The sequence below is a fragment of the Henckelia pumila genome, chromosome 2 (genome assembly GCF_033568475.1).
Source record: "Henckelia pumila isolate YLH828 chromosome 2, ASM3356847v2, whole genome shotgun sequence".
NCBI classification, from domain to species: Eukaryota; Viridiplantae; Streptophyta; class Magnoliopsida; order Lamiales; family Gesneriaceae; genus Henckelia; species Henckelia pumila.
Genome location: NC_133121.1, coordinates 21991313 through 22006032, shown reverse-complemented (window position 1 = coordinate 22006032; position 14720 = coordinate 21991313). Strand labels below are relative to the sequence as shown.

At 39.3% G+C, this 14720-nt stretch overlaps 1 protein-coding gene across 1 annotated transcript; it reads left to right on the top strand.

The window, feature by feature from the left end:
* Positions 1-2399: 2399 nt before the first annotated feature.
* Positions 2400-3227, top strand: LOC140884555 (copper transporter 6-like). The gene has a single exon (XM_073291343.1). It carries the CDS (start codon positions 2523-2525, stop codon positions 2982-2984), a length of 462 nt encoding a protein of 153 aa, XP_073147444.1. The 5' UTR covers positions 2400-2522; the 3' UTR covers positions 2985-3227.
* The last annotated feature ends 11493 nt before the right edge of the window (positions 3228-14720 follow it).

The following is a 14720-nucleotide window of genomic DNA, read 5'->3' as shown; positions in this document are numbered from 1 at the left end:
CCAAGATTTAAGGCCAAATTAGTGGCAAAAAGTTTCTTAGAAGTTGAAGGCATTGATTACCGTGAGGTGTTCTTTCCAGTAGTGAAATACACATCCATCAGGATCCTGTTTGAAATTACAGAAATACAGGACTTAGTACTAGAACAATTGGATGTAAAAACAGTTTTCTTACGCGGGAACCTTGAAGAAAAAAATCTTAATGTCTCAACTAGAGGGCTTTGCAAATGAAACTGAAGCTATGAAATTATACTTGTGACAAAAGTCTCTATATGGCCTCAAGCAATCACCTAGACAATGGTACATATATTTTGATGATTTCATGATACAAAAAGGGTATAACAGGTCCAAGTTTGAAAGTTGCGTGTATTTCGATATGCTTCCAAATCACTCTTATATCTATCTATTGATCTATGTAGATGATATGCTTATAGCCTATAAGAATTCAAAGGAAATACAGAGATTAAAGTATCTACTTAGTAGTGAATTTGAGATGAAATATCTAGGACCAGCAAAACAAATCTTGAGAGTTGAAATCAGAAGAAACATGATACTATTTACCTTGTCTCTTTCACAAGTAAGATATATTAACAAAGTGGTTAATATTTTGGTATGACAAATGCCAAGACAGTGAGCACTCCAATTGGTGCTCATTTTAAATCGATGACTATAAAAGGAGACGAGGAGGAACTGGAGTCCATTCATATGAAGAATATACCTTACTCTAATGCAGTAGGAATCATTATGTACATGATGGTATCAACTAGACTGGATATTGCATATGGGCTAGGACTAGTGAGAAGATTCATGAGTATACCTAGTAGGTAAAACTGGCAGGCAGTAAAGTGGCTACTTAGGTATTTAAAGAGAACCACAAAACTGAATTTGTTGTACTCAAGAACAACAACAACCACCTGTGAAGTAAATGATTACTGTGATTCATATTATGAAACAGATCTTGATAAAAGAAGATCGATTTTAGAATATGTCTGTATAGTTGGAGGGAACGTAATGAGCTGGAAATCAAGCTTATAGAGTATTGTAGCTCTATCGACAACTGATGTCGAATACATATCACTCACTGAAGCTGTAAAATAAGGACTATGGATTAAAGGATTCATTGGAGAGATGAGATTTGAGCAAAAGGATGTCACCATCTTTTTTGACTCACAAAGTGCCATACACTTGTCTAACAACTCTGTGTTTCATGAGATAACTAAGCATATTGACGTTAGATTGCACTTTGTGAGCGAAATTATCTCTAGAGACCTAGTCAATATAAGGGAAATTGACACAACAATCAACCCAGCAGACATGCTAACAAAAGTGATACATGTGAGAAAACTCAAGGATGCATTGAGTATGCTCAATGTACTGGAGTAACTGTGCTCCGTATTCATGGGAATCTCAGTTGAGCTCACTATAATCATCTAATAGAGTCAAAGGTAGGGATTTTTGAAGACTTTGGTTGACCTCAATTAGATTAATTGGATGGTCCAGATCACTTGTGGCAAATAATCTTGATCCAACAGTTGTGACTTGTTCTGAGATTGGTTACTTAAGATGGTAAGTTGGTTGAGTGAGGTTAACGTGTATTTGTTATTCTCATCCGTTAGATGATCGTATTATCTGAAACAGAGGGCTTCATCTTGGAATCAAGTTCATCTCCAAGACTGCTCAGATATGAGTTAAAGACGGAGAGAAGAGTTGCGCTGTTGGTTCCTGTTTGTATTTCATAAGCTTTCTGTCATAGCTTGTAGTTGTGACCTTGTGAGAATTGGAACAATTGTATCTTTCGATTTATAGTGAATTCATTGGGGGTGTTTCTCGGAACCTTGGATGAAGATTGATTTCAATCAGAACCAAGTTTTTTTTTGAGAAAATAAACAATTCATAAATCAAACGACAACGTTCTTCTTTACAAACTCACTTAGGAAAAGGGGACAAAATTCATCAAAAACACAAGAGTCCACTTTCACTAAACCAAAAAAAGTTAGGGCATGTGCTGCTTCATTAGTTGAATGTCGACAAAAGTCATCAAAAACAAAATAATCAAGTTATTTGTGGTGTTCTTGCATTTCTTGCATTTATATTTGATTTAATTTATTATCTTGGATGCATGATTTCTGATTTTGAGCTTAACAAAATAATAAATATACACAAAAAAATTTGTAAGAAAGTCGGTCCCACCAGTAAATTTTATGAGACGAATATCCTAATTGAGTCACCAATAATAATGTCTTACTTTTTATGCCAAAAATATAACTTTTTATTATAAATATGATGTATTTGACCATCTCACTAATAAAAATATGTGATACCAAAGGTTTCACGAAAGACCAACTTATAAATACAATAAATAAATATTACATGTTAAAAATGTTGCAAAAGATATGTAGTACTTCCCAAGATTTGCTGCATTGTACGACCACGCCGATTTAATGATCCCAACCAATTCAATTCAATTCAAACGCCATCCCCTACCATTTCTCCATCTCACCTAAAACTCCCCACCACAGGAGGAGATGAACGGCGGCGGAAATATTCCTCCGCCCTCCAACAACACGATGACGACGATGGGCCACCGCCACATGATGATGCACATGACCTTCTTCTGGGGCGGAGACGCCGAGATTCTGTTCCACGGATGGCCGGGCCACGATCGTCCCGGCATGTACTTCCTCGCGCTGGCCGTGGTCTTTTTCTTCGCCATTTTTGTGGAGTGGCTGTCCCATTGCAGCATCATCCGCGAATCCTCCCGCCGTGGCGCGGCGGCGGGGCTGCTGCAGTCTCTCATGTATGCGTTGAGGATCGGGCTGGCTTATCTGGTTATGCTGGCCGTCATGTCTTTCAACGGCGGCGTGTTTCTTGTGGCTATCGGCGGACACAGCGTGGGGTTCTTCTTCTTCGGGAGCATGGCTTTCAAGAAAGCGGCGCCGGCTAATTACGGGACGACCTCCGATCTTCCTCCGATGATCTGCTGTTAAATTATTGTATTTTCTAGATTTGTGAGAGAGATTTGGTTCAAACATGTGAATTCCTGTGCAGTCGTTAACGTTGTCTGGGAAAATACATTTTTCAGCCTCGTTTACTCTGTGATTGTGATAGGGGAAAAATATGATTTTACAAAATTATAAAGTTTAGAAATATATGTTTTTGAAAAATAAAATTAAATTTGATGCTCGATATTGAATGACGGGTATTGAGTAAGAACCACAATGGGTTGGGTTTCGATATGATTTTATGATTCCGTTCACGTCCTCATTTATTGTATCATCTCTATACTTATTTTCATACTCGTCGAAGAATCGAATGGGCATATCCTACCTAAATAAGTAAATATCTTATTAGACTATTACCACCTTTTATTGCATTTTTTTTCCAAGTTTGAATTATTTCGGAAAAAAAATTATGCTTATTTACATAAAATCTTAAAAGAACAAGAAAGAAAAAGATAGATAAAAAAACAGCAAATTAAAATCATATACGAAATAACAAAAAAAATTATAAAAACAATTTACTTTAATATAATTATCCTAAAAAGTAACCCTAGTTTTATATATTAATTCCATCATTCAATAAAAACAAATTGTAATTAACATTTCTTTAATATAAATAACTTATAAATATGTATATATATATATATATATATATATATATATATATATATGTGTATATATATTAATATTTAATCGGGTGTTCGAGTTAGGTATGGATAGGATATTACTACACTCGTCTTCCTCCCCAATCTAAAATCTCCATATCTGATTATCCATTTGTCTACTCGGCTTCAAAAAGGCCCTCTACACCTTCCTTCATTCAGGTCGAATATCGCATTCTCCACTACATTTGGAGGAAATTGTCATCTTTATACTAGTGAGTCTAGGAAAAGAACTTTCAGGTTTTTAGTTTAGAGTACTAGGTCTTAGTGATGGTGATTTTGATTGTGCATTCCGCACTTAGCGGAAAAAACCCGAAACATTGCTTGTTTGAGGATATATTTTGGGGTGATTCTATGCTACATCGGGTGAGATACAATCCTTTTGTGTTTTTTATTAAGATATTCGCGCGAACATCTTGCTGAAAAAAAATCATGTGGATCCCGCCTGTATTTTTTTTGTATTTAGCATGATATTTTTTGTCATTTAGAGAGATGTTCGCGCGAACATCTCAAAAAAATTAGATAGTGTTTTACCCAGTTATAACATAAAATCACCCTATATTTTGGGATATTGGTTTTGAGTTTGAAAAATTTTCAAATCCTTGAATCAAATCCGGTTCTATTGTGATAATTTGTATCTCGATTTGGGATATTTTTACTTGAACTCGAGTCTTCTCACGTAACTCAAAAATCAAAATGGTTCTTTTTCTGATTTTCCACCCATTTTTGGTCGAGATTATTTCAACTAAGCCCATTTGTTCGAGATTAGGAAATATTTCAACCAAATCCAACCATCTTCGTGGAGTTTTTACCCATTTTCGTCGTCATCAATGCTCATCGTCGGGGATGGGGACAAATATAATTTTAGGGGTGGGGATGAGAATGACAAACACGTCCATTCTATTTATGAGATGAGTCGACCCAATCTATATTTAAAGTAAAAAAAATATAAAAAATTTGTACATAAAAAGTAATATATTACTTTATTTCATATAATATAACTAAAAAATGATAATGTGTATAAAAAATAATAATTCGCGGATAAAAAATAATAATTTTCATGTGTTTGAAATTTTAAATTCAAATCAACATATATTATACATATTTTCAAATAACAAAATTAACAAAAAAAATGATACTTTTGTAATGAAAAATAATATTTAGATATAATGATGTAATACTGATACGCCATGGGTGAGCTCAACACATACTTGGGTTCAATTCGAGTCCATAGCCAGAAACCAAGGCTTGGGTCCAGCTCCAATTGATAAGGTCAACCCGTGAGGATAAGTGGAGGAGACGATATATGTTGGAGTTAGAGTTATGTCAAGGACAGCCAAGGTGTGCTAAGAAGTTGAGGATGAGTCCACGAGAGGATGAGTCTATGAGTTTTTTTTTTTTTTTTTGGGGAAGGGGGGTGGGGGTGGGTTTGTTGATGAGCTAAGGAGTTGAGGATAGGGATGATAGGAACTAAGGTAGAGCCTACGCAGGGTGGATGAGCCCTTAGCTTCAGCTTCGCCTTAGGAGCGAGGCCACACTTTGAACTGCTTTAGAAAGGCGAGTTCGGATGAGCAAGCATGTGATTCTCACTCACGTGGTACCCTACATTCTTTTCTATAAATATCGGGTTTGCTCACTTCATTTGCAACTCAATTAATTTCATTTTGAGGGATGACCAAGCTCCTGTATTTGCTTATTCGTTCACGTATTTGACATGAGTGTCAGAGTGGCTATGCCGGGACACCCACTCGACCGCCTCTAACACTCTTTACTTGATTTCAGGTTCACTTCGGATTTGAAGCTTTGTGTAATGGACTGGGCTGGCCCAGCCATTCTTGCACTCATGGTCTTCTCCCCCTGGTGGGGAGTTTTTGCCCTCTCCAAAAATCGAACCTTGTACCCCAGGCTTAAATACAAGGTTCGATTCCTAGGGAGGGAAAAAACTCCCCACCAGGGGGGAGAAGACCATGAGTGCAAGAATGGCTGGGCTAGCCCAGTCCATTACACAAAGCTTCAAATCCGAAGTGAACCTGAAATCAAGTAAAGAGTGTTAGAGGCGGTTGATATTGGAATATATTCTATATCTTGGAATATATTCTATATTATCTTCTGTATATTTTGTATTTTGTATTTTCCTTTTATCTCTTAGGTTTTCTAGTTGTATATAAACTAGTCTTGTATTCATTCTTGGTAATATATCAAAACAATATTATTCCATCGGTTTCTACATGGTATCACGAGCCTTTGGCATACGCCACTAAAATATCCTTAACCCTGGCCACCGCCGACCTCCCTCTTCGCCGAGCCGCCGCTGCCGTTTTTCCATGGCCACCGCCGCCACTCCAGCTGCTGCCCCTTCCACTCCGATCTCCTTCAATGCTGCTGCTCATGCGCCTTTGAAGCTCACCTCCTCCAACTTTCTCTCATGGCGTCTGCAGTTCACGACCCTCCTTACTAGTCATGATCTGCTTGGATTTGTTGATGGTTCTCATCTCTGTCCGGCCAAATTAGTTACAACCGATACCACTTCAACGTTGAATCCTGCATACACCGCTTGGATCCGCCAGGATCAACTGATATTGAATATTATCATTGGATCACTATCTCCGTCATTGATTCCGTTTATTGCTACTGCCACCACATCCGCAGATTCTTGGAACACCCTTGCCCTCACTTATGGCAAGCCCTTCTGTGGCCGCATAACCCAGTTAAAGACGCAACTTCGCAATCCAATCAAGGGCAACCAGTCCATCACCGAATTCATGCAGTTCATCAAATCCAAAGTTGATGAACTGGCTCTCATGAATGCACCTGTCGACATCGAGGATCTCACCATCAAAGTTCTTCATGGTCTGGATGATGATTATAAAGAACTTGCTCATGCTATTCAAGCCCATGATTCTGCAATATCGTTTGAGGAGTTACATGATAAACTCCTAAATCATGAAGCTCATCTGGCTGCTCGCAGGGACACCCAGATCACACTTCCGTTCACCGCCAATCCGTCTGCCAGATCGACTGGGGGCTTCCGCCGTTCACCGCTCATCGCGACTAACGCCTCCGTCGCGCACCACCAGCCCATCCGCCACCCTGGCGGCTGGGCTTCGCGGCAGCCGCAGCAATCGTCTCCGTCAGCAAACGGACAGCGTGTCCCTCGACCCTATCTTGGGTGTTGTCAGCTCTGCGGTCGTCAGGGGCATTCTGCCAAACGCTGCCCGAATTTTCAGTATCTACCAGCTCCTACGACAGCTTCTAGGCAGTCTTATTCCGCCTCTGGTCCTTCTGCTTCCCCAACGGCTTACTCGCTTGCACCGTCTTCTCTGTCTGACTGGATTCTTGACTCCGGCGCCACTCATCATGTGGCATCTGATCTTGCCAATTTCTCAATGCATGACCCTTATGTGGGTTCTGATGGTGTAATTGTTGGTGACGGCACTGGTCTTCCCATCACCCACAAAGGTTGTCTCTCACCACCCATTACTCCTGCTTCTCTTCAATTTTCTCATGTCTTGTGTGTGCCTTCAATTCAGAAGAATCTTTTATCATTTTCACAACTGTGTAAATATAATGACGTCCTGGTTGTTTTCTCTTCCTCTGCTTTTCAGGTGAAGGACCGTCGCACCGGGGCAATTCTCCATAAGGGTCCACTTAAAGATGGTGTCTACTCCTGGTCTGCGCCCACACCGTCTTCACCACTGGCATTTACCTCCTTTTTTGTGTCTCAGCCCGTCTGGCATCATCGTCTAGGTTATCCATCTGATCGAATCCTACGTATTAGTAGTGTCTAAGTCGTTGTCGTCCTTTAATTCTCCGTTGCGTCGTTTTAATTGTAACTCTTGTCAGTGCAATAAAAGTCATAAATTACCTTTTCATGATTCTTCATTATCCTCTCAATTTCCTCTTGAACTTATTTTTTCTGATGTCTAGACCTTCTCTGTTCTTTCTAGTGATGGCTATAAATATTATGTTATCTTTGTTGATCACTACAACAAATATATTTGGCTTTATCCTTTAAAACATAAGTCGGACGTTCTCCCTGTTTTTTGGTGTTTCAAGTCACTTGTGGAAAAACGTTTTGGTCGTCTCATTCTCACCCTATACACTGATAATGGTGGTGAATTCCTTGCTCTCAAAAACTTTCTTAGTCTGCATGGGATTTCTCATCTGACCACCCCTCCCCATACTCCTGAACACAATGGCTTCGCTGAACGTCATCATCGTCATGTTGTTGAAACTGGTCTAGCGCTTCTCCATCATGCGTCTGTCCCTACCAAGTTTTGGCCTTTTGCCTTTGCCACAACAGTTTACCTCATCAATAGACTTCCTAAACGCAATTTGTCCTACAAGTCGTCCTTCGAACGCCTGCTCGGTGTCCCCCCAAATCTCTCTAAACTTCGTATTTTTGGTTGCCTTTTCTACCCCTGGCTTCGCCCATATTCTTCCCACAAGCTTACCCAACGCTCATCACCTTGTGTCTTCCTTGGTTACTCCCTCACACAGAGTGCCTACCTGTCTTTTGAGTTATCATCTGGCAAAATCTTTGTCTCGTGTCATGTTGTCTTTGTCGAGTCTGAATTTCCCTTTGCCAGTGGTGGTTCTGGTGCAGGTTCATCTCTGGGAGTGCCGTCTGATGTGCCGATGGAGGATTCTCTGGCTGCTGCTCCTTCACTACCTTGTCCACTTGAGCCGTGTCCTGTGCCAAACACCTGCACCTCTGCTACACCACCCCTGAACCCGCCACCTATCACGACCAAAAATCCACCTCCACCTCCACCCAACCAAACGGCCGTCCCCCCTACCCAACCATCCAGCACCCATCCTGTGGTTACTCGCTCCAAAAACAATATCTTCAAACCCAACCCTCGTTTTGGCCTCACCGTTGTTCCTGACTTCACTACATCTGAACCAACCACACATACTTCCGCTCTCAAGGACCCTCGCTGGCGTGCAGCCATGTCTGAGGAGTTTGATGCTCTTCTTCGTAATCACACATGGGATCTTGTTCCCTCTGACGTCTCTCAGAATGTGGTTGGCTGCAAATGGGTGTTTCGGCTTAAACGGAAACCGGATGGCTCTGTTGATCTCTACAAGGCTCGCCTTGTTGCGAAGGGATTTCATCAGCGTCCAGGTCTTTATTACTCTGATACTTTAAGTCATGTGGCGAAGCCCACTACTGTTCGCATTTTGTTGTCTCTGGTTGTCTCTAATGGGTGGTCTTTTCGTCAAATGGATGTGAATAATTCTTTCCTGCAAGGTCAATTGGATGACTTTGTCTATATGGCTCAACCGCTTGGTTTTGTTGATGATTCGCTACCCTCTAAACTGAACAAGGCAATCTATGGTCTCAAACAGGCACCGCGCGCTTGGTATACTGCGCTTCGTCAGTTTGTCATCAGTGTTGGCTTTACTTGCTCTCTCGCTGACACGTCTCTATTTATTTATCGTTATCTATTTATTTATCGTTCTGGCGATATTACTATGTATCTCCTTGTCTATGTTGATGATCTCATTCTCACAGAAAATAATTCTGGTGCTCTCCAGGGCTTCATTGATCGCCTAAGCCGTCGTTTTTCTGTCAAAGATCTGGGTTCCTTATCGTATTTTTTAGGTGTGGAGGTTGCTTCATATGCAGGGGGCCTTTGTCTATCGCAGAAAAAATATCTTCTTGATGTTCTCACCCGGACGAACATGACTGACTCCAAATCAGTTCAAACTCCGCTTGCCACGACTGCAGCTCTGCACCTGCAGGATGGCTCTTCCCCTGCTGATGCCACCCTGTATCGTCAAACGGTAGGGAGTCTGCAATATCTGTCTTTTACTTGGCCTGACATTGCCTTTGCTGTTAAACTTAAATGGTACACGCTCCTATGGTCTTCTTCTTCAAAGGCATTCTTCTCCGACCTTGCATGCCTACTGTGATGCGGATTGGGCTGGTGATCCTGATGATCGCACCTCCACTGGTGCCTATATTGTGTTCTTAGGTTCAACTCCCATTTCGTGGAGCTCCAAAAAGCAGGGGACTGTTGCTCGCTCGTCTACTGAGGCCGAATATCGTGCCATTGCATCTACAGCTACTGAAATACAATGGGTTCGATCACTTCTTGTTGAACTTGGGGTTGCTACTGGCCTCTTTCCAGTTTCCATCTACTGTGACAACATTGGGGCCACTTATCTCTGTGCTAATTCTGTTTTTCATTCTCGCATGAAACATATTGCCCTGGATTATCACTTTGTTCGCGAGCTGGTTCAGAGTAAACAAATTCGAGTTTCTTATGTATCGTCGTCTGATCAGCTGGCTGATGCTCTGACAAAGCCGCTTCCCAGTGCTCGTCTGCGTCTCCTATGTTCCAAGATTGGTGTCTCTATGAGCTCACCATCTTGAGGGGGCCTATTGGAATATATTCTATATCTTGGAATATATTCTATATTATATTTTGTATTTTCATTTTATCTCTTAGGTTTTCTAGTTGTATATAAACTAGTCTTGTATTCATTCTTGGGAATATATCAAAACAATATTATTCCATCGGTTTCTACAGTCGAGAGGGTAGCTCAATGGTACCAGAAATCATAAAACTTTGTATTTAAGCCTAGGGTACAATGTTCGATTCCTGGGGAGGGCAAAAACTCCCCATCAGGGGGGAGAAGACCATGAGTGCAAGAATGGCTAGGCCAACCCAGTCCATTATATTATGAGATCGTCTCAAATGTCAATTTTGTTAGAGGAATTATTTGGGACAATGATAAAAGTATTATTATTATTTTGCTAAAAATATTACTTTTTATTGATGAGCTAAAGAGTTGAGGATGAGGATGATAGGAACTAAGGTAGAGCCTACGCAGGGTGGATGAGCTCTTAGCTTTAGAATGGCGAGTTTGGATGAACAAGCGCGTGATTCTCACTCACGTGGTACCCTACATTTTTTTTATAAATATCGGGTTTGCTCACTTCATTTGCAACTCAATTAATTTTATTTTGAGGGACGACCAAGCTCCTGTCTATGCTTATTCGTTCACGTATTTGACAGTGTCAGAGTGGCTATGCCGGGACACCCTCTAAATCGTCTCTAACACTCTTTACTTGATTTCAGGTTCACTTCGAATTTGAAGCTTTGGGCTTGGATTGGATTCGGATCTCGGATACGAACCATCAAATTTTAGTGAGTATCAAATACTTTTCATGTGTGGTCGGAGATCTATTTCACAAATTTGACATGTGAAACGGTTCACGTGAGTTTTTTCTTTAATATATCAAATTTTATATAGAAATTTATCGAGATGATCTTAGAAAATTTTTGCTTGCTCGATGTTTGGATTTTCGCAGAGTGGATTCAGTATTAATAACATTTTCTCAAAGACAAAAACTCTTATGAGATCGTCTCACAGGTCAATTTTTTTAGACGAATGTTCTATTTGGGTCAATGATAAAGTATTATTATTATTATTTTGCTAAAAATATTACTTTTTAATTTTAATATTAGCAGATTTTATTTGTCTCACAAATAAAGATCCATGAGACTATATCACAATAAATCGGTTCTTTCTCAAAAATGCAATTTCGGAGATTATAAACACAAAAGTTTTGAATTTTGATTATTTTACAGATAAATTATAGAAGTTGCACGGCACCTCACAGATTAAGAGCGGACATAATTTAATTGCAGCTTTAATGAGTGATATTAATTCTTCATTTAATACATAATTAATCAAATCATGACCGTGGGGAATTATTGGTTAGTAGGCGACAGTTCAAATTATTCAAATCAATATTTTTAATTTAATTTTGAAGTTTGAACTAATTTTGTTAAATCTTATATAATAATTCATAATTGAAGAAATTTTTGTAGGGTTGCCACAATATTTTGTTAAATCGATTTTGTTTTTATGAGAAAAAAAATTTATTGAAAACACTGTATAATTATTTTTTGACAGATAGCTTTAAAAAGTGTTCAATTTGAAAAACAGAAGTTTATGTTTTTAATATGGTAAATGAACTCAAAGAGTGTTGTGTTTTGAATTTTAAACTGACTCCATAAAATTTCGTAATGACGTCGATGTACGAAAAACACATCGAAAACACAAACAGCAGTTTTATTCTTCTGGAGTATATAATAAACTCGAATTGAAACAAACCACGATCAATTTCAATTGGAAGATGACAAAACATGGCAAATACACGGTGAAATCCGATTATCAAATGGAGTTGGGTGTCTTCCAGCCGCACCCAGAGCAGTCCTTTTGTTCTAGCCCCAAGGGAGAAACCCTTTGAGGGGCATTTTCGTTTGGATATTGATGCAGATGATTTAACGAGACCAAGGGTTGGTTCTATTTTGGGCCTATAATTCGTGATTGTTTTGGTCAGATTGTGGCAGCAAAAGCTTCTCCTACTTGCAATCCGGGCTCTGTTTTCAGGGGTGAACTTTGGGCAATTTTACATGGCTTGTGGTGTTAGGTGGCAACATGCAGGTGTTGGTTGGAAAGTTAGGGAAGTGGTTTGCCTATATATAGGCAGTTGCTTCGTCCATTTCATTCATCCCTTCAGCTCTTTTCTTTCTTCTTTTAAGAGCAAATACAAAGAAAATATTGAGTGTTTTTCTTGTGTGAGTTAGAGAATTATTTCTCGATAATACTCGGGGAGTGGGATAGTGAGAGATATAGTGTTTTGTATACACTTGTAATATTTCTCCGGTTATAAATAGTGCAGCAGCTCCGTGGACGTAGCCTATATTGGGTGAACCACGTAAATCTTGGTGTTCTTGTTGATTATTTTTATTTCGCAATTTATTATCGTCATGTTCGCTCCGAAATAATCCATAACAACTGGTATCAGAGCTGTTACGATGTCCGGGAGCCTTGGTGAAAAATTTCTTAAAATTCTGAGTATGCTCTGTGGTTGCAGCCTTGTCTGATCTTCCACATCAGAAAAGATTTTTTGAAATTTTATTAAAGCAGGAGAAGCGATGACCGAGAATGACGGATCGGGACCTGAAATCAATAAGTTCGACGGTACAGATTTCACGTTCTGGCGGTTACAGATTAAAGATTATCTGTATAGCAAGAAACTACATCAACCTCTATCCGGGGTGAAGCCAAAAAAGATGGAGGATGATGAGTGGGAGCTTCTTGACCGACAAGTGTTAGGGGTAATACGATTGACCCTAACAAAGAACGTGGCCCACAACGTGGCTGAGGCAAAAACCACGGAGGAGATGATGTCCATTTTGTCGGACATGTACGAGAAGCCATCTGCAAATAATAAAGTGTTCCTCATGAAAAAATTATTCAACTTGAAGATGGAGGAAGGTGCTTCGGTGGCGGCACACATCAATGAATTCAACATGATTGTTTCCCAGCTAACATCGGTTGATATCAAGTTTGATGATGAAATTCGTGCACTTATTCTTTTGGCGTCTTTACCAAATGTTTGGGAGCCGATGCGGGCAGCGGTTAGCAATTCTGCTGGAAAGGGAAAGTTACAATTCAACGATGTCAGAGATCGAATCCTTGGTGAAGAAGTTCGCAGGAGGGATTCGGGAGAAGCAACATCATCGAGATCTGCCCTAAATCTCGAAAACAGAAGTAGGGGCAGAAGTGCTGAAAAGAATTCTAACCGATGGCGTGGCAGATCCAAGTCAAGGAATGGAAAAGACAAAAATACCTTTGAAAAGAAATTGAAGTGCTATTCATTTGGCAAAGAATCATGTTTATCATGCTAGGACGAAGCATATACAGGTTCGGTACCATTTCATCAGATCTGTTCTGGAAGATGGAATCTTGATGCTTGAGAAGATTCCTGGAAGTAAAAATCCAGCTGATATGTTCACGAAGGCTGTGACCACTAACAAACTGAAGTTATGTTCGACTTCAGTTGGACTGCAAGTATAAGAGAGGATGCATGAGCTGCTACATTGACTGTGTGAAGCCATGATTGAAATCAAGTCTTCAAGTGAGAGATTTGTTAGGTGGCAACATGTAGGTGTTGGTTGGAAAGTTAGGGAAGTGAATTAAATGCGAGGCATTTAATTTCACGCGTAAAGGTTTGCCTATATATAGGCAGTTGCTTCGTCCATTTCATTCATCCCTTCAGCTTTTTTCTTTCTTCCTTTAAGAGCAAATACAAAGAAAATATTGAGTGTTTTTCTTGTGTGAGTTAGAGAATTATTTCTCGGTAATACTCGGGGAGTGGGATAGTGAGAGATATAGTGTTTTGTATACACTTGTAATATTTATCCGGTTATAAATAGTGCAGCAGCTTCGTGGACGTAGCCTATATTGGGTGAACCACGTAAATCTTGGTGTTCTTGTTGATTATTTTTATTCCGCAATTTATTATCGTCATGTTCGCTCCGGAATAATCCATAACATGTGGTTGTGTAAACAATGTAATTCTGTTTTCTTGGGGCCTGAGGGAAGACTGATAACTGACATTAAGGAGTTACTTGATGAGAATGTGTTCTTGGGCATCAAGCACATGCACAGATTTGTCAATAATGCGGCACATGAATTGGCGAAATTTGCTCATAAGAATCCTAGTCCTGTAACTTGGTTGTATTGTGATTTCCCACCTTGATTACAAGACGTTGTACTTAAAAACCTTTGATCTTTGTTATGAAGTTTTCATTTTTAAAAAAAAAACACACTATGGGAGACTCTATTTGGCTCAAAATGTTTTAAGTTGCCTCGACCAACAAAAATATATACAAAGTATGAACTATTACGCAGTATTTGGTTCAATTGATAGGATTATTGAATGAACGATAAAAGACATGATAAATAAAGATTGATAATTTGTGTCGAAAATAATATTGTGTTTGGTTTGATTTTTAGAAATGAAATGAGATTAAATAATGGTTTAAAAATTTTTTTGCCAAAAATACCATTTATATTTTATTGGATTGATAATTTTTAAGTTGGAAGGAAAGAGTAATTATGAAATTTATGTGTAAGATAAAAACAAGGATAAGTAATACTAGGGTGAAAGGAGGGTTTAGTTAACCTACTATAATACAACTTTATCATTTCTAGGTTAGATTAGCTTGTTTTAATAAACATCCTACCAAAC

Bases quoted from the DNA above. Each gene is read 5' to 3' on its own strand.
- LOC140884555 (XM_073291343.1), top strand. From the start codon at position 2,523: ATGAACGGCGGCGGAAATATTCCTCCGCCCTCCAACAACACGATGACG.